Below are 20,984 nucleotides of genomic sequence, written 5' to 3'. Positions count from 1 at the left end.
TGACACCGCTAGAAAAAACTGCCGTTCAAACCGAAAAGATCCCGAATACTGAAATTAATATGATTAATTAAAAACTTTTGTAATACAACAAAACTACCAAACACACATATACATACACAATGGTATACTATGCCTAGAAAAAGCAGCTAACTTTCCGCAAATCTTAAGCGAAATGTCACTGGTCAATTATAATCTTACATAACTAATTAAAAAAAAACCCAAAAGAGAAAAAAAACACAGGAAGGTCACGACTCATGTTATTGTAAGGGATAGCGTTGGAGTGGAGAGGGTGAGAGAGAGAGAGAGAGAGAGAGAGAGAGAGAGAGAGGGGGAGTATGAGTGTTGGGTAAAGAAGAAATTTTTTTTGAAGAATTTTATTTATTTTTTTATATTTATAACAAATAAAATGAGTGGAGGCGTCTATAAAGGTAAGAGTTATCCCCTTTGGCCACTCAATTAATCAGTCGTCAGTCACAAGTTTTGGTAGTTATCCGTCAGAGGGCGCTTTACGCTTTGGTAGGTTGTTTATCATTAATCACATGTTTTTTATTCTCTCTCTGTTTTTTTGTCATGTTTTCTTTTTTATTTTAATTAACATTTAATAATTAAAGAACCTGTTTCGAACGTATTTAATGTATAGCTTTCAGTTAGTTTTTTTCTTTTTACGTACACAAAAAATATGTTTGTATTTTTCTGTCAAAATTTTGAAATTCAACAAAAAAGTTTCTTTTTTTTTTGTTGAATTCAAAATTTTCCTTTTTTTTTTTTTTTTTTTTTTTTTTTTTTTTAGAGCATTTAAAAAAAAATTATTTTCTTTACTTCTAACTTTGGTCTGTGTTCTTATATTTTTGTTCTTTTCGACTTCCGAACTTTAATGTTGAGTGTTTTATTCGTGTTGCTACAGAAAAGATAAAAAAAACACCTTTTTTTTCTCTCTTTTATCCTTTAAGTTCTAATACTGTTATTTAACCACAGGTCCCGTAGACCAGCTGTAATAACTAAGTCTCTTTGACGTGCTTTTTCATTAAGACAGAGTAAATATGGGAGAGATTTAACTGTTACTTCTAGCAGTTCGAGCGACTGCGTAGAAGCTTTATTCATTTCCTCTAAATCCTGATCAACGAAAAGAGACTAGTGTTTTTTTTTAAACAAAATACTGAAGATATTGAATGCACATTTAATTCACAATTCGTAATGTTCTCCGGTAGGACATATATAAAAAGATTTCAAAGTTTCCTACAGGACCCAGAAACTTGTGAGGAGGGTGTGAATAAAGATTGGAAAGGACGGTGGGGTGCAGTTTAAATCGAGTTAAGTATCTGACTGGAACGAATGATAAAAAAAAGCAAAATGAAACTACTCTGTTGCTGGATTGAACTCGGAATGCAGGCAGTAAAACTTGGGTTTTCTCTCTCACACTTGTTGATATAACGGAACTAGTTTTTTTTTCTTTTTGCTTCAGTAATTCTTACTAATAGAAAACTTCCATTATTTTCATTTTCACTTATTAAAGCCATTTTTTTTTTCTAAAGCGGTATATGTGTGAATTGAACACGAATCACCGAAGCAGAAAATAAGCCTCAAAAAGTAACAAAGAAAAAGAAAAAAGATTAAATTTGTTGTAGCAGCAAGCATGAAAGAAGAAGGTTTCTCACGCCGCTGTCTACGAATATCAAAAAACTATTCCAACCGAATAGATTTTGATATTTTGTTACCTTCTATTGTGGGGTACTTGAAATGAAAAGAATGGCATTTATATAATAAATTCAATGCGTAAAAATTATGTGGCTATCGAATTATGAGATGAATGTTGTTTTAATAAAGCAACAAGACGAAGAAGAGAACGTGAAATAGAATCGAAATAATGGCACAAGAGGCGTGGTTTTATGGCAAAGAAGTTTAATTCCCAAAGCACTTGGTTTCGGGCACAGTACCCCCCCTCCACTGTGTTGTCCCTTAGGCAAGTGTTTTCCACTATAACCCCCCCCCCCCCGAGTCGACCAACAAATCCTTGTGAGTGGAAGGATTTGGTAAACGGAAACTTAGAAAAGCCTGTCGCATGTATTTTGTGTGTGTGTCCGTGTGTCCCATCACCGCTTGAAAACCGGTGTTGGTTTGTTTACGTCCCCCCCCCATAATTGTTCCTTTCGGCAAAATGAGACCGATTAGAATTAAATATCGGACTATTAAGTAAATAAATAAATGAAAATAAGTACGGTACTAGGGGTCGATTGGTTTCTGCAGGAAAAAAAAAAGAAAAAAAAAGGCCTGCTATTTGGTGGTGGTGGCCCATCATAGCCGCAGTCCAATGACTTGTAACAAGTCAAATATAACAACAGATAACTAAACGCTTCAGTTACCTTTTTTTTACATTTATAATTTTAGTTCCATTTAAATGTTGTAGTTTACTCTTTGCTTTCTGGATCTTGCTGACACTCCAAAATAAACCGGTATGTGTGTGTGTGTGCATTTGTTTGCTTCGAGGAAGACCCAACCTTGAAATGTCAAAAAAGCTGACTACAGTGGAATTGAAGTAATTTTCCTTGCAGACAAAGTGCATAATTAGTTTTCTCGTACTAGACCTCTCTCTCTCTCTCTCAATTTCATAACTTATTAATAAATTAAATAGAATATTATTATAGACTCGCACATGGTCAACGCTTCAAGTGACGTATTCATACTACATCCAAATGATTATGACATTTTCGTACTTTTGCTAACATGAGATATTTAAAAGACAACGAAGTGATCTGCGGCCCACGAGAGCTTCTGAACTATACCCCTAACAAAAAATTACATTTTTTTTCTAGCCATGCGGCCTGCCTGATTAACAGACACGTCCCATGCAACCCGCTTCTCGGAAGAGGTTGTCCATTCCAGCTTTCAGCTCAATATGCTAGAAATAGCAGTCAAACCTCTTTCAAAGTACAATGTAACATCTTAAATAAAATACACATTGGGGATGAAAAGATCCCACATTGGATAATGATACCCTAGCTACAGTAACCTCCCCCCACACCAAAATAAAAACAGGATGGCCACGGCTGGAACGTTTTTTTTTTTTTTTTTTTTTTTTTGGTTTTGGGAGGGGGTCAAACATATTTGCTAATCATAAATTCCATTTACAATACCTATTTCTTTATTACCCACAAGGGGCTAAACACAGAGGGGACAAACAAGGACAGACAAACGGATTAAGTCGATTATATCGACCCCAATGCGCAACTGGTACTTAATTTATCGACCCCGAGAGGATGAGAGGCTAAGTCGACTCCATTTACAATACCGCGGATTAAGAGCCGGCCCTGCAGCCCACATGCGAGCCTGCCAGGGGCGATAAGTGAACAAGTCAACGTCGACCTACGACGGATAACCGACGACCGTCTGAAGTAAATGTGAAGTATAATTGCTTCACGTTTAAGGAAAAAAACTTTCAAAGTTTAGTATTTGTTTGTCGAGTTTATTTGTCGTGACATCCGTGTATTGCAAATTCAATTGAATACGGAAAACGATAGACATTTCGTAAATATACTGTTATCATTTATCTTTTTAGCTGTTTCAGTCTTTGGACCGCGGTCATACTGGAGCACCGCCTTTAAGTATTTAGTCGAACAAATATACACCATAGACTCCAGTAGTCGTCCTTTTTATTGAAGTCTTTTTATCGGTTCTTTTGCCGAACCTTTGTTAGATTCGTAAACAAACCAACACCGGTTGTCAAGAGTTGGTGGGGGACAAACCCAGGCACAGACGTGTGTGTACATAAACGCACGCACACACACACAATATTACATACACACATGATAGGCTTCTTTCAGTTTCCGTCTACCAAAATCCACTGACAATGCTTTGGTCTACCCAAGGCCATAGTAGAATATACTTTCCACGTAAGTGGGACTGACTCCAAGGCCATACGGTTAGGAAGCAAGCTGTTTACCACACGACTGCGCCTACACGTGTTAAATTTTATTTTATTTCTCGAAAAAAAGGAAAGGAAAAAACGGTTAACATAACGGTGGCGAGTTGGCAGAACCGTTAGCACGCCGGGCGAAATGCTTAGCGGTATTTCGTCTGCCGTTACGTTCTGAGTTCAAATTCCGCCGGGGTCGATTTTTCCTTTCATCCTTTCGGGGTCGATAAATTAAGTACCAGTTACTCACTGGGGTCGATATAATCGACTAAATACCTATGTCTGTCCTTGTTTGTCCCCTCTGTGTTTAGCCCCTTGTGGGTAATAAAGAAATAGGTATTTCGTCTGCCGTTACGTTGTGAGTTCAAATTCCGCCGAGGTCGACTTTGCCTTTCATCCTTTCGGGGTCGATTAAATAAGTACCAGTTACGCACTGAGGTCGATGTAATCGACTTAATACCTATATCTGTCCTTGTTTGTCCCCTCTGTGTTTAGCCCCTTGTGGGTAGTAAAGAAATAGGTATGTGATATTAAACACATCTCTTCTATCTTTTCCACTTACGTAATTTGAAGGAAAATAGTATTACGGATTTGATATTTACACATTCATAAATTTAGTTCCTCCCTCATTTTTCTGCATATCTTGTGTGCTCGGTAACACGTTTGTTACCTAGGTTTTGGATCGATATTTTTCCTTTTTTTTTTTCTGATACGCTTGTTTGTTTTTTGTTTGTTCAATCTGAAGGTGCTGGTCAAAGTACACGTTCTACTTTCGTTCGTTCGTTTTTTCTCGGTTGTTTATCTAAACAAAACTTATCCCCCCACCTGTGTGCGTATGTGTGTTTGTGTGTGCGTTGAAAACAATGCATTTTGTAAATTCTTCGTTTCTGCAACTTTTGTACACTTGACAATTGCCAATTGAAACGAAAAATACCTCCCCCACCTCCCCAAATATTAGTTGCACTAATATTTTTGATTAATCTGTTTGCGTGTGACTTTCATATTTATTTTATTTATTACAATACGAACGTACTAGCAGACAACAGGTGTCAGAGTTCACCCAACGACCTGTTTTCCGAAATTACGAATTAAACCAGATAGATTTTATTTGTTGATGATAGATAAAAGTGTGCCTTAACCCTTTTCATAACCAACTTGCTCAATCAAGACTGGCTCAAGTTCCGTGAAACAAATTTTCTGTTTTAAAATAATCTAAATGTAAGGCTGCCATCAACATTTCGGCGAAGGTAAAGAATACGCACACCCGGTGTTTAGGATTACGCCGAAAACCGATACTCTTTTACTTGTTTCAGTCATTTGACTGCGGCCGTGCTGGAGCATCGCTTTTAGTCGAGCAAATCGACCTCAGGACTTATTCTTTTTGTAAGCCTAGTACTTATTCTATCGGTCTGTTTTACCGAACCGCTAAGTTACGGGGACGTAAACACGCCAACATCGGTTGTCATGCGATGTTGGGGGGACAAACACAGACACACAAACACACACACATACGTATACATATACATATATACGACGGGCTTCTTTCAGTTTCCGTCTACCAAATCCACTCACAAGGCTTTGGTCGGCCCGAGGTTATAGTAGAAGACACTTGCCCAAGATGCCACGCAGTGGGCCGGAACCATGTGGCTGGTAAGTAAGCTACTTACCACACAGCCACTCCTGCGCCTATGGTGTGCATATTTTTTTTTACCTCCGCCAATCCAAACATCACCTTAATAATGAGTTATTTTACCAAATACTTCCATTATTTTCAAAATAAACTGAAATGAAAGCAGAGTATTTAAACAGAAATATGGTATCATCATTATCATCATTTAACGTCTGTTTTCCATGTTGGCATGGGTTGGACGATTTGACAGCTGATAAGCTGGGAAACTGCGCCAGGTTCCAGTCTGATTTGGCATGGTTTCTACAGCTGGATGCCCTTCCTAATGCCAACCACTCCAAGAGTGTAGTGGGTATTTTTTTTAGGTGCTACTGGCACAGGTGCCAGTTACGTGACACTGTACGATCTCGCTTGGTTTGACCGGTCTTCTCAAGCATGGCATACCGCCAAAGGTCTTGGTCACCTGTCACTGCCTCTGTGAGGCTCAACGTTCAAATGGTGCTTTTTATGCACCAGTCACACAGCACTGGCATTGGCCACAATTACACTTTCATGAAAGAGTTAGTGGTCTAGTAACCATGCCCAGCTCAGCCATGGTTGTGTGGTAAGAAGTTTGGTAAGAAGGCGGTGAGCTGGCAGAAATGTTAGCACCCCCGGGCAAAATGCTTAGCAGTATTTTGTCTGCCATTATGTTCTGAGTTGAAATTCTGCTGAGGTCGACCTTGCCTTTCATCCTTTCGGTCAATAAATTAAGTACCAGTTGTGTACTGGGGTTGATGTAATCAACTTATGTTTAGCCCCTTGTGGGCAATAAAGAAATAAGAAGTTTGCTGCACAACCATACAAGTTCTGGGTTCAGCTTTACTGAGTACCACTTTTGGCAAGTGTCTTCCACTATAGTCCTAGGCTGACCAAAGGCATGTGAGTGGATTTGGTAGATAGAACCTGAAAGAAATCCATTGTATGTATGCCTTCATGTCATTTGACAGTGTTGGTTTGTTTATGTCTCTGTAATTGTGGTCCCACAAAGTAAGACCAATAGAATAAGCACCTGGCTTAAAAATAAAACACTAACTCCTGGGGTCAATTTGTTCCTCTTCCTGACCCCTTCAAGGCAGTGTTCCAGTATGACGGCCATCAAATGACTTATCTCAATGTGTTGTAGATCAGTGGCTGCCACAATAGACAAAGGATGAAAAATGAGATGATGGTAGTTCAAGGCTGCATATAATGAATGCACAACACCCTTGAGCAACTAACAAAATTTCATTTCACTGCACAAGTAATTTTCATGTTGGTCATGAATTACTAACTGCAAACAACAAAGAAAAGAATATAGTATAGCTCTTACAATAATTAATTGAAAGGGCTCTGTAATTAAGCTTGCCAAGATTGGAGAGAATATACACTTTGGATTCGTATCAGCCAACTATGAAAGCATATAAAGGTTTAGCAAGAGCTGCAATAACAGCTATTAAAAACATCAAGAGGGCATGTGGATCTGAGCTGTGCTAAAGATTAGTGCTCAGATTAAAGATTAGCACTTATTTATAGGCCTTGTTAGGAGAATAGTTCTGGGGGCTTCTAGAATTATCTGTTGTGATATCTGACTGCTGATTGGTCTATGACTTGACCAATCACATGAAGCTGTTGCTATATTGTGATTTTCACTTGGCAATTTTTTGGCTTTATTTTGAGTCTTTCTATGGACTGAAACAGGTAAAAGGTAAGCTGTCCATGAAAAAAAAAAAGGAGATATCACAACAGTTCCTCAGTGCCCTGTGAACACTCTAAAGGCTGTAAGATGTGATATAGAGAGCGCCAAACAAAGACTGTGAATCGATGGCCACCAGGAAGTGACACAGAAGGTGTTTCTGACTGCATTTGCATGCTGGCATTCCAACTTGCACCTTTGAACAGGGTCTCATGCTCAATTCAGACAGCTGTATGAAGCTGCTGGAGACTGTGATCAAAACCTGACTGTAGGTGGCTCCTGCTGGAAAGCCATATGTGTGGTAGCAGGATTTGGCTCCTCTTGCCATACCTCTTTGCCTTTTGTCCTTTCTGGTTTGATAAAATAAGTACCAGTTGAACACTGCATTAGATGTAATCAATTCAATTCCTTCCTCTAAAATTCTAGGCTTTGTGTCAAAATTTGAAACCTGCATAACTAGCCTGTTAAAGCACCCTTCAAATGTTGGGCAATATGCTATGCTTCTGAAGACCTATCAAGCTGTGTGAAATCACAGTAATGGCCAATGCCAGTACTGTCTGACTGGCACTTGCACTGGTGGAATGTGAAAAGTACTATTGGAGCATTAGGCCTCACAGAGGCAGTGACAGGTGACCAAGGCCTCAGGCGATTTACCATGCTTGTGTAGACCTGTCAAACCAAGTGAGACCATAGTCGTGGCCCATGCCAGTGTCAGGTCAATGGCACCTGTGCCAGTGGCACATAAAAATACACACACTACACTCTCAGAGTGGTTGGTGTTAGGAAGGGCATCAAGCCATAGAAACCTTGCCAAATCCAACTGGAACCTGGGGCAGCTCCCCAGCTTACAAGTTTTCAGTCAAATTTCTCAATCACAACATATCTCCAAAGGTCTCGGTCTCTTGTTATTGCCTCTGTGAGGCCCATTGGTCAAAGGCCATACTTTACCACCTCATTCCATGTCTTCCTGAGTCTACCTCTTCTACATATGTCTGTCTAATGATGTCAATACCCTGTAGATCACTCCAAATAGGAAATCTATGACAGCTGTTAACCACAACTGGAGAAATATGAAATCTATGGAAGCAAGTAATCAAACTGTGAAAATTATAGTAAATAACCTTGGCATCAGCTAAATTACTTTTGATTCTGAGATTCCTTCATTTACCTTTGTATTAAACAATGTCTTTTCTCCTTTCAAATCAGTGATTTAGCTGCTATTTTCAGTAGGTTTACTAACCACTTAGATGTTCCAAGATAGTTTCAATTAATCAGTTATCTTCACTGTACTTAATGACTCTTGTAAATTACTGTATTTAACTAATTAGGGATGTCAATGTACAGGAAATTTCAGTTTTTATGTGACTCACTCAAATGTAAAACTGACCCAATGATTCTAACTCTTACATGGTTGTACAACCTCATAGAAATAGCAGCCAAATTTCAATCAGATCATTCTCAGCTATCTTAAATAAGGAAGAATATACATTGGATGACGTAGTAGTATGTTCTGGACAAGACATTACAAACTGTATCTAGTGGGAGGCTCCAGCTTGGGAGTTCAGTAGTTGGGAAAATATGAAGTTACTTAGTTACAGCTACTAACAAATCTACACTGGCCCAGGGTTGTAGTACTTGTATAAAAGTTCCTTGTCATGGGTCAACTATCAAAAACTGGTTCTGCACTAAGACTACAGGATTCAGTGAAGGGTTGCTCTCTAGACATTTGTCACTCTAGTGCAATGGCGTGTGAACATGCTCTAATGCCACATTATCAATTTCCCTGTCTGAGGATTAAAATAGGCCCTGTGCCTCAAGGGTGGGCTTGAACTAACAAGACACTAGCAGAGTAAACTGTAAATACACCAGAAGACAATTGGAAACCATTGTCATATTATTCCGAAGAAAAATTATCCTAAACTTTGGTATCGAACAGGGCCCATGATTGCAAATGCTTGTTAGCATGGCACATGAAGAGTACAGTCCAGTGGTACTTAGCTGTTTTTTTTTTTTTGTAGCACCCCTGCCCTTTTGAGTAGATGCTATGCCCAATGCCTAGTGAAGGCGCATGGCTCAGTGGTTAGAGCATTGAGCTTATGATCATGAGGTTGTGAGTTCGAATCTTGGACCGGGCTGCATGTTGTGTTCTTGAGCAAGACACTTTATTTCATGTTGCTCCAGTCCACTTAGCTATAGAAATGAGTTGTGACGTCACAAGTGCCAAGCTGTATCACCCTTTGCCTTTCCCTTGGATAACACTGGTGGTGTGGATAGAGGAGGCCGGTATGCATGAGTAACTGCTGATCTTCCATAAACAACCTTGCCCGGACTTGTGCCTAGGAGGGTAACTTTCCAGGTACAATCCCATGCTCATTCATGACTGAAGGGGATCTCAGCATATATGTCTAGTGCCCACCCAAGTGATGTGTGAGGTAATATGATTAAACTTAACATGGATGATAATTTATAAATTTTACTATAAAAATGGGTTCTATAAGCTTTTGACAGTGAAATGATAAAAGAAATTAATAGAGACAGAAGTTGTAAATATAGTTTATACATTGCATGTTAATGACTTACCTGTATTATTTTTGTATCTGGATTGCAAGATTCTTTCTGTAAATTCATGTGTTGAAACAATACTGGCATCATGACTCTCCATAGATCCCCTGTGCCTTTATTTTAATAACCATTATTAGTTTTATCATTTATAATGTAATTACTAATATAAGTAAAATTTACTATGTTAATTATGTTCTCACTGCTCCGTTTCTAACCCCTAATTAACATGACCAGCACTCTCTTGGGAGCAGTTACTGCCCATTTTGAGAACCTCTGATGTAGTCTTATATACACTTTGTACATGATGGTTATGGCTGGAGTTTTTATTTTTTATTTATTTATGCACCCTTTTCAAGCCTGGCCAGGCTCATGGGCCCGGTTTCTGTAGTGTATGTGTTCCCCGCTAGCTGGACAGGACGCCAGTCCATCGCAGCATTACTCAAGAAACAGGAAGAGAGAGTGAGAGAAAGTTGGGGCGAAAGAGTACAACAGGGGTTGCCACCCACTCTTTGCCAGAGCCTCGTGAACTTTAGGTGTTTTTGCTCAATAAACACACACAACACCTGGTCTGGGAATCGAAACCGTGATCCTCTGACCGTGAGTTCGCTGCCCTACCCACTGGGCCATTGTGCCCTCACTTATGGCTGGAGTGGCTTTGATAATTAGTCTGCTTGGTCAAGGCTGCTCTAAAGCTACACAACACTACCAACTTTCCTACCCTTTTTACTACCAATAAATACACTGACAAAAGCTATCACTGCATGCCAATTGCCCTCCTATTGAGCCAACAAGGAAACTCTTCATGCATTTTTAAAATTCTGTACACTAAACAGATCCTGTCAAACAAATTTCAAACATTCCATGTTACAGACCATTGTTCAAAAGCATAACATTGTAAGTGAAACAAAGTTTGAACTCATGACTATGCTAATAATTCATTCATAATCTACTGAAACTTTTATATATATATATATATATATATATATATATATATATATATTATATATAATCATTGTTTCATGTACGTTTTTCATGCTGGCATGGTTGGGATTGTTTCACAAGAGCCATCCAAGCAGAAACCTGCACCAGGCTTCTGTGACTCTTAGTGCTTTTATGTGGCACAAGCACAGACGGGGTCAGTTTTGGCAAGGTTTTTACAGTTGGATGCCCTTCCAAATGCCAACCACATTACAGTTTGGATTGGGTGCTTTTAAGTGGCACCTGCATTGACAGTCACCAAGTACTTGCAAGACAAAATATATCTTTTGAGAGAGGAGGGGGCATTAGAGGAAGTGATCTTGTGTCAGATAATGAAAGGTTATATTGAAACAGGTAGACAGAAACATATATGTCCATTTCTTGATAATTGAGTGAACCATGGCAGGTTTGAAACTGTAAACTCGCGAAACCTTCCATCAAAATTTCTTGTTAATTTACATATCAACCGCCAGCTTAATAACAAATATTTCTTTTTATAAATTCTTCATTATTTTCAAAATTAATCGAAACAATCAAATCAAAATTGCTAACGTGGCCAATGACAGTACCACCTATTTGGCACTTGTGCCAGTAGAACGTTAAAAGCATATTTGAGCTTGATCATTGCCAGGGTCACAGATTGGCTCCTGTGCAGGTAGCACGTAAAAAAAACACCTTTTGAGCATGGTTGTTGCCAGAACTGTTTGACTGGCCCTCGTGTCGGTGACATGTAAAAGCACACACTACATTCTTGGAGTGGTTGACATTATGAAGGGCATCCAGCTGTAGAAACTTTGCCAGATCAGATTGAGCCCGGTGCAGCCTTCTGGCTCACCAGTCCTCAGTCAAACCGTCCAACCCATGTCAGCATGGAAAGTGGATGTTAAATGATGACGATGAAATGCAGTACACTCCAACAGAAATATAGGAAGAAAATGGTTAACGCTCAAGACAGATGGATATTAGAATGGTTGTTGTTTAGTTCCAGTAAGCCTTAAGTGAACCTTTGGTCAAAGGCATTCCTGACAGGACCATTCTGCATATTTTTTTCCAAGGTTAATATACCTTACCCAGTCTAGCTACTGGATTTGGTTAAAAAGAGACGATGAGCAATGGCTTTATTTGATAACCAGTTGCTCTAGTAAGTGGGGTCTCATATCAGTAAGGTGGGGGCTGGTGCACAATGATACTGTTGAGAAATAGGCCCCAAAACAGCACACATTCTTTCCTGATGACCCCATACACTTGCTGGCTTCTGGTATGCAGAGCTGGTAGCACTTGCATATGCAAGTTGTTTGCAAAACACCCAGACATCATCATCGTCACCATTATCAACCCCACCCCCACCACTGATACCTCACCTCTGCCATTATTGTCATTGTTATTTGTATAAACTTTTCCATGTTAGCATGAGTTGTCAAAATTCTCTGAGGCAGTGTTTTAACTGCAGATACCCTCTCTATTGCCAACTCTTTTTATTGCTTCTTATGACACTATGACACAAAGTGAAAGTGCATATCTATTAAAAAACCAGGATAAATATTTCACTTGCTTAAATCATTGGACAGCAGCCAAGCTGTATCATCACCTTGAAGGGTTTCAGTTGAATGAATTGACACCAGTACTTTATCTAAAAAAAAAAAATTCTGATACTTATTTTGGCCTCTTATGTTTAACTGCCAAGCTACGGGGATGCAAACAAACCAACACCGGTTGTCAACCAGTGGACGTACACACACTTATATATGTCTTATCTTTTACTTGTTTCAGTCATTGGACTGCAGCCATGATGGGGGAACTGCCTTAAAGGGCTTTTAATTGGACAAATCGACCTCAGTACTTATTTTTTAAAAGACTAGTTCTTATTCTGTTGGCTCCATTTGTCGAACCCCTAAGGTACAGGGACGTAAACCAACCAACACCGGTTGTCAAGCGGTGGTGGGGGACAAGCACACACACACACACAGATATACGACGGGTTTCTTTCAGTTTCTGTCTATCAAATCTACTTAAAAGGCTTGATCGGCCCAGGGCTATAGTAAAAGACAATTGTCCAAGGTGGGACTGAACCCGAAACCATGTGGTTGGGAAGCAGACTTCTTACCACACAGCCGCGCCTAAAATTAAGTTAGACTGCCGCGACGTGTTTTGTTGTTATTATTTTTTTAAGCTGGTAAAAGTTTGTTCAGAGGAGATTTAGCTGCTATTTCTAGCATCTTTAGCGCTTTCATTGCTAGTTAGATATGCATAGATACCTTTTCATGGCCAACAGTTCTTTGGCTATCGTAGTAATAATAGCAGCAGCAGCAGTTTGAATTGGTTGCTGTTATACAAGCTAGTCGTTAAGTTATTCATTTCCCTTTGCTAAATCTACTTATCTCCCTTGAATTGATGGATCGCTACAGGGTTTCACTGAATGACATTATACAAATGTTACAGTAATCGTATTGCTCTTTGTCTGTCTGCCTGTCTGTCTGTGTCTGTCTGTGTCTGTCTGTCTGTCTGTCTGCGTCTGTGTGTCTGTCTGTGTCTGTGTGTCTGTCTGTGTCTGTGTGTCTGTCTGTCTGTGTCTGTCTGTCTGTGTCTGTCTGTCTGTGTCTGTCTGTCTGTGTCTGTCTGTCTGTGTCTGTCTGTCTGTCTGTGTCTGTCTGTCTGTCTGTCTGTCTGTCTGTGTCTGTCTGTCTGTGTCTGTCTGTCTGTCTGTGTCTGTCTGTCTGTGTCTGTCTGTCTGTGTCTGTCTGTCTGTGTCTGTGTCTGTCTGTCTGTGTCTGTCTGTCTGTCTGTGTCTGTCTGTGTCTGTCTGTGTCTGTCTGTCTGTGTCTGTCTGTCTGTCTGTGTCTGTCTGTCTGTCTGTGTCTGTCTGTCTGTGTCTGTCTGTCTGTGTCTGTCTGTCTGTGTCTGTCTGTGTCTGTCTGTCTGTGTCTGTCTGTCTGTCTGTCTGTCTGTCTGTGTCTGTCTGTCTGTCTGTCTGTGTCTGTCTCTGTCTGTCTGTCTGTCTGTCTGTCTGTGTCTGTCTGTGTCTGTGTGTCTGTCTGTGTCTCTGTGTCTGTCTGTGTCTCTGTGTCTGTCTGTGTCTCTGTGTCTGTCTGTGTCTCTGTGTCTGTCTGTGTGTCTGTCTCTGTCTGTGTGTCTGTCTGTGTCTGTGTGTCTGTCTGTCTGTCTGTCTGTCTGTCTGTCTGTCTGTCTGTCTGTCTGTCTGTCTGTTCTGTCTGTCTGTCTGTCTGTCTGTCTCTGTCTGTCTGTCTCTGTCTGTCTGTCTCTGTCTGTCTGTCTCTGTCTGTCTGTCTCTCTCTGTCTGTCTGTCTCTCTCTGTCTGTCTGTCTCTGTCTGTCTGTCTCTCTCTGTCTGTCTGTCTCTGTCTGTCTGTCTGTCTGTCTGTCTCTGTCTGTCTGTCTCTGTCTGTCTGTCTCTGTCTGTCTGTCTCTGTCTGTCTGTCTGTCTGTCTGTCTGTCTGTCTCTCTGTCTGCCTGTCTGTCTGCCTGTCTGTCTCTCGCTCTCTGTAGATTACTCAAACATTAAATAATTTTGAGCAGTAGTTTATGCACATTCTCTTATTCTCTTTCATCTATCATAAGTCTCTTTTTAGATATTTGTGTGGATTAACTCTCAATGTTAATTTTTACTGAAATTGATAAAAAACGCAAGGACTTACGTAATGAAATTGTATTAAGTCCTGGTTTTTCATCTATTGTTTCTATTCACTGATAACACTGTCATACTCGTATTTTAAACTCACCAAAGGTTGTGTTGAAAATTTATTCTAGCTGTGTGGTAAAAAGCTTGCTTCCCAACCACATGGTTCCTGGTTCAGTCCCACTGTGTGGCAACTTGAGCAAGTGCCTTCTGCTATAACCTTGGGCCGACCTAAGTCTTGTCTGTGGATTTGGTAGACAGAAACCGAAAGAAGCCTTTTGTGCCCATCTATATGTATGTGATTGTGTGTGTGTGTGTGTGTGTGTGTGTGTGTTCCTACCACCATTGCTTAACAACCGATGTTGGTGTGTTTACATCCCTGTAACAGCAGTTTGGTGGGAGAGACTGGTAGAATAAGACTGGTAAAATAAGTCCAAGTATTGATTCCTTCGACTAAAGAAACCCTTTAAGGCAGTGCTCCAGTATGGCCACTGAAGCAGGTAAAACAATAAAAAGGAATTGCATATATTTAAAATATAGACACAGGCATGGCTGTGTGGTTAAGGAGCTCGGTTTGCAGCCATCTGGTTTTAGGTTCCATCTCACTGCACGGCCTCTTGGGCAAGAGTCTCTTGCTATACCCTGGATAATAAATGCCTTGAGAGTGAATTTGGTTGATGGAAACTGTGGAAGCCCACCATATATATGTGTGTGTGTGTGTGTGTGTGTGTAGGAGAGGAGGGTTGGCTGAAAAGTTCATATGCTGACTTAGACATTCTCGTGGAAAATGACCAAATGATGTTTTCCAACATAGTCCTGCTTGTGGCCCCCACACTCCTTCCATCGGTATTGCAGTGCTTGGATCCCATTAGTAAAGATTTCACCCTGTTGATAAAAAAAGTAATCAACAGCAGATATGCTATCACCATCACAGCAGTACCGCTTCCTGGATGAGTGGTTTTTCATGTCGGAGAACAGATGATTGTCAGATGGGACCAAATCAGGAGAATGAAGAGGGTATTCAACCATTTCAAAGCCACAGTCATACTCAGCAGCCATTGAAAACAAGGACTTGTGTGTGTTAGAGCATTGTCCTGATGAAAAAAATACCATTTTGTCAGTTTTCCTGGGTGTTTGGTCTTCATAACCTTTCATAATTGCCTCAGCAATTTGACAAGCTATTCTCCATTGATGGTGTGTCCCTTTTGAAGATAGTCAACATATAAATTTGACACGGGCAATTCTTTCTTGTCTTGGGATTCACGGTTAAATGGATGGGTGGAATTGTGCGAAAAATTACAAATATGTCTAGAATGATCCGTTGGTGATGCTGGGCTTTGTATTTTTTCATAGCTCCCATGGTTACCGACATAATCTACTATAACACTCTTGCATTTATGAATGAGAAAGGAAGGGGTGATAGATGAATACTTGGTAGTGGGATGATGAAAATTGTATGCTGAAAAAATAAATCAGTGTTTCAACTCTGTGTGAATATATGTGTGTATATGTAAAAATGGGGAATGTGTGTGTGTTTGTACGTGTGCGTGCACAATGGAAGTGGAATGGTTCATCTTTTTTCACTGAGTATTTGGGTTTATTTTTTTGATTTGGTTGAATCTTGGTTGCTAGTGATTTTTAGTGTTTTGATAGAAAAGGTCATTCTAAAATTGTTTTTTACGGTAAGCGTGCCCAAACAAGTCGAATGCTTACACAGGACAGGTTTTACAGCTATATCATCCAAACCAACTGGGTGAAACTGGGCTTGGCTGCTAGTGTGTGTGTGTGTGTATATATATATATATATATATATATATTGATACAAATATGGAGGTTGCCTACTCCTTATGCAGAGTCTGACCACCTCCTGTACTTACACTTTGGATTCATCATGGCATCTGATGTGGCTTTTTAAACCAGACAATGTTTTGAAAAGACACCCACATGGATTGCATATCTGATTTGGACCACCAAGAGTTGCAGTTAAGCCCTCATCTTTGTGGATCTTAAAATGTCTTTTGAGGTCTCTGTTAAAATTGTAGACCTTATGGCATACACGGCATTGAAAGGTGTGCACAGATATATAGGCAAAGTAGTTGGTGGAGGCTTGTTGTTCATGGGTCTGCAAATGAGATTTGAGCTCAGCAAAAGAAAGGCATGGTCTGTCACAAACTGCACGCAAAAAGGTTACTGAGGTTCAACTTCTCGATTGCAACGTGTGTGCATTTATACATATTCACCTTACCGGAATTCTAAAGTTGTCACCTACACTTTCCTACCTTCTCTTCAACATATATTTTTCATCCCTCAACATTTGTTCTTCATTCATTGTATTTGTTCAACTACATATTCCATCTCTAACCATTTCTCATTCTCACATATCTCTTACTCCCTGTTCTTTTGTCCTGTTCATGTCTATGTACTTTGTGGTAACATCCTGACTCCTTGTCACCCCATGTTTTTTAATCTCTTTACAAATTCACCTTGGTCACTGCCATTGTCTCGCTGTCTCTCAAAATATTTGTAGCCTTGTAGTGCTTCTGCAGCAAGAAGCCTGTTCAGCTCTATCATTGTCTCTCATACTTTAGCCCTTCATCTATCATAAAGCTACTCCCCTCACTGCTGTAGCCCCACTCAGTCAAAGGGGGTCTTAGTCTTGCAAGCTAAATGGCTACCTCACTGCTACTGGTGCCTTGTAAACAAACACCCAGTACACACTGTAAAGTGGTTGGTGTTGGATGGGGGTCTCCAGCTATTGAAAACCAAGCCAAAATAGACAGCAGAACTTGATGAAATCTTCTGGCTTGCCAATTCCAATTGAACTATCCTACCCATGCAGGTATGGAAAACAAACATTAAATAATAATGATTTCAAAGTTTCACCCTAGCATAGCTGCAATGCAATGAGTAATTGAAAATTAATTCAAACACATAAGCTGTGTGCTTCATTAGGAAGGTGATCTGGCCATAGAAACCATGTTGAAGTAAACATTGGAGTATGATGTAGTTCTTGGATCTATTGAATCCTGTTAATCTGTCTAATCCATGCTTGTCAATCTGTCTAATCCATGTAAAGAACATGACCATTAACCCTTTCATTACTAACCCAGCTGAAACCGGTTCTGGCTCTGTAGTACAAATGTCTCATTTTCATAAGTTTTGAATTAAAATCTTCCACCAAACCTTAGTCACAATTTATGTTTCTAACACTGGCTGAATGATAACTAAGTTATTTCACTAAATTCTTTGTTATATTTAAAATTAATTGAAAGAAACACAGAGCATCTCAAAATAAATCCAGTAACGAAAGGGTTAAATGATTATGATCATTTTATATGTGTGTACACACACGCACACGCACGCAATGCACTCACGTTTATGTAATGTATGTTTTTACACATACACCCATATATATATTTACATACATACACACATGCATGTGTGTATTTACTTGGAAAACGGGTAACAAAAAACGGGTAACAAAACTGGAGGGGCATGTAGCTATAAAAATATGCTGCAGCAATATGTATTTAACTATGTTAGTGCATGGCTCTGGTTAGTGTCAGGCTTACATTCATGAAGTAGTGAGTTCAATTCCCAGACCAGGCTGTGTGTTGTGTTCTTGAGCAAGACACTTTATTTCATGTTGCTCCAGCTCATTCATCTGTAGAAATTAGTTGCGACGTCATAGGTGCCAAGCTGTGTCGGCCCCTTTGCCTTTCCCTTGGATAACATCAGTGGCATGAAGAGGGGAGGCTGGTATGCATGGGTGACTGCTGGTCTCCCATAAACAACCTTACCCAGACTTGTGCCTAGGAGGGGAACTTTCTAGGTTCAATCCCATGGTCAGTCATGACTGAAGGGAGTCTTTACCTTTTACCTATCATATGCTAGCATAGAAAAATTGGGTGTAAAATGAATACCAAATAGATATATGTTTGTAGGCACACATACACAAACACGTTTTGTGCATAATATTCCTAAGTCAAATTTTACCATATCTCAACTAATTTATCCTTTCCTTGGTGTCAATACCAGATCATTAGACCTGTCTCAAATTCTAATTTAGTCTGTTAGTCCTGTGAAAGTCATTAGACTTGGTTTGAAACAATAGAAAATGATATTAAGAAAATAATTTCAAACTATGTGTACACTCATGATGCTTCTTTACCAAATTAATGCTGGTACTTTATTTTTATTCTTTTATCCTTTTACTTGTTTCAATCATTTGACTGCAGCCATGCTGGAGCACTACCTCGAAGAGTCTTAGCTGAACAAATTGATGCTAGGACTTGTTTTTTTTAAGCCTAGTACTTATTCTATTGGTCTCTTTTGCTGAACTGCTAAGTTACAGGGATGCAAACACACCAACACGAGTTGTCAACTGGTGATGGTGGTGGGGAGATAAACACAGATACATACACACATAGAATGTGTGTGTGTATATATATATACATACACACACATGTATACGTGTGTGTGTGGTGTGTATATATATATATACACACACACACACACAACGGGCTTCTTTCAGTTTCCGTCTACCAAATTCACTCACAAGGCTTTTGGTCGGCCTGAGGGTATAGTAGAAGACACTTGCCCAATGTGCCATACAGTGGGACGGAACCTGGAACCATGTGGTTGGGAAGCAAGCTCCTTAACAGATAGTTATGCCTGCGTCTTTCGGTTATTTAGGTTAAATAGTCATTAGGTTAATGGTTATTTAAGTTGAATAACCATTACTAACATATCAAGTTTCATTGACCTTATGGATCACCACAATAAAGCATCACAGTTCCAGTTCATGTAACAGCTATTAATTTATTTTAATTATTTATTTTCACAGTCCTCTACTGTTTTTTTTCTGTTCTTGTGAACACCTCACAAATTGTCTGAAACTTCTATAATTTTTCCATATTTATAAAGCTGTAGAATATTGGATGAATACATGAAATGTTTGCCCATGTTTCTTGTTGTCTGTCTTGCTTGAGCAGGTCTATTGTAAATGATGTTGTTATCAGATGTTCCTTAGGTTGTTTTTTCTTATAGAGAGTGATAAAATGGTGACTTGGTTGCTATGTCTTGTAGGTCAAGAGACCACACAGAGGACATTATTAATCCCTTGTTAAATTGTCAAGGTGTTTGAGTAAAAATGAGAATTTGGTTGATAGTTCTCACAAATCAAATAACAATAAAATCTCTTTGGTCTTTTTGGTAAAGACCTGTTCATAAGAACAGGTCTTATCTGCTTAATATCTGGTATGTTGCTGGTATGGCACTTCTTAATAACTTCCTTGATGTGGTAACATTGAAATTAAGATTTTAAGCTGGATTATGGTTTGAGAGAATTCTGAACAAACTTAGCTATAAGAATTGAATTCTGTGAAAATTGACAATTTTATTTTTTCATTCTTTCTTCAAATATCATCCACTATCTTAAGAAATTTATTTTTATTTTTCAGAATTTATTTACAATGGTGCAGAAAGGCACTCGTGATTGTGCTCCATATCTTCAGTTCCAAAACTGTAGAATTATTGCTGATAATGATCTTATAAGAGAGGACTTGTGGTGCCAGGATGGAAAAATTGTTAACCCAGAAAAAGTCTTCTTTGATGAGAGAGTTATTGCTGATGAACAGATTGATTGCAAAGGTGCCATAATTAGTGCTGGCTTTATTGAGGCACAGATAAACGGTAATGTACTTGATATTAACATTCTGCTTTTTTACTCTTTTACTTGTTTCAGTCGTTTGACTGCGGCCATGCTGGAGCACCACATTTAGTTGAGGAAATCGACCACAGGACTTATTCTTTGAAAGCCTAGTACTTATTCTATCGGCCTCTTTTGCCGAACTGCTAAGTTACAGGGATGTAAACACACCAGCATCGGTTGTCAAGTGATGTTGGGGAGGGGGACAAACACAAACACACACACACATACATATACATATATACGATGGGCTTCTTTCAGTTTCCATCTACCAAATCCACTCACAAGGCTTTTGTTGGCCCGAAGCTATAGTAGAAGTCACTTGCCCAAGGTGCCACATAGTGGGGCTGAACCCGGAACCATGTGGTTGGTAAGCAAACTTACCACACAGCCACTCCTGCAATTATTGAATACATTAATAAGATTTAAGATTTTTTTTTCTTTTGTAAATTTCAAATGTACAATATTTGAAATAAAACAGGTTTTTACATGTCACACAGGTGACTTGATCTAAGGCTGAGTTGAAACTGAACCAGCTTCATCATACAAGAGTAGTTTTAGCCATTTAAAAACACATAAAAATTGTTAAATTGACTTTGCAGTTATCATGTAATATAATATAATGAAATTATTGTATACAGTGTTCAGGTGCACCACAACTTGTCAAAAGTGCATATAAAGCATATGCAGTAATGTACAAATGTCTGGGAAGTGAACAGTGTATGAGTCAGATACATGCTTGTGTGTGTATGGAGGGGAGAAAATCAGGTGTAGTGTTGGCGAATCTCAGGAAGCATGGAAGTTTTGAAGGATGCAGTGCTCCGACAACCAGCAACTGATGCCGGCAGTT

General features: G+C 39.4%; 1 protein-coding gene across 1 annotated transcript in view; it reads left to right on the top strand.

Moving 5' to 3' along the window:
• The first annotated feature begins 367 nt into the window (after positions 1-367).
• Positions 368-20,984, top strand: part of LOC115222672 (N-acetylglucosamine-6-phosphate deacetylase) — a 70,520-nt gene continuing 49,903 nt past the window's right edge. The window contains exons 1-2 of the mRNA XM_036511499.1: positions 368-516; positions 19,887-20,118. Of these exons, the coding sequence (XP_036367392.1) occupies positions 19,899-20,118 (220 nt within the window). The 5' untranslated portion in view covers positions 368-516; positions 19,887-19,898. The remainder of the gene's footprint in view (positions 517-19,886; positions 20,119-20,984) is intronic.

Source organism: Octopus sinensis, linkage group LG20 (genome assembly GCF_006345805.1).
Source record: "Octopus sinensis linkage group LG20, ASM634580v1, whole genome shotgun sequence".
Taxonomy (NCBI): domain Eukaryota; kingdom Metazoa; phylum Mollusca; class Cephalopoda; order Octopoda; family Octopodidae; genus Octopus; species Octopus sinensis.
This window is presented reverse-complemented; position numbering and strand designations above follow the sequence as displayed.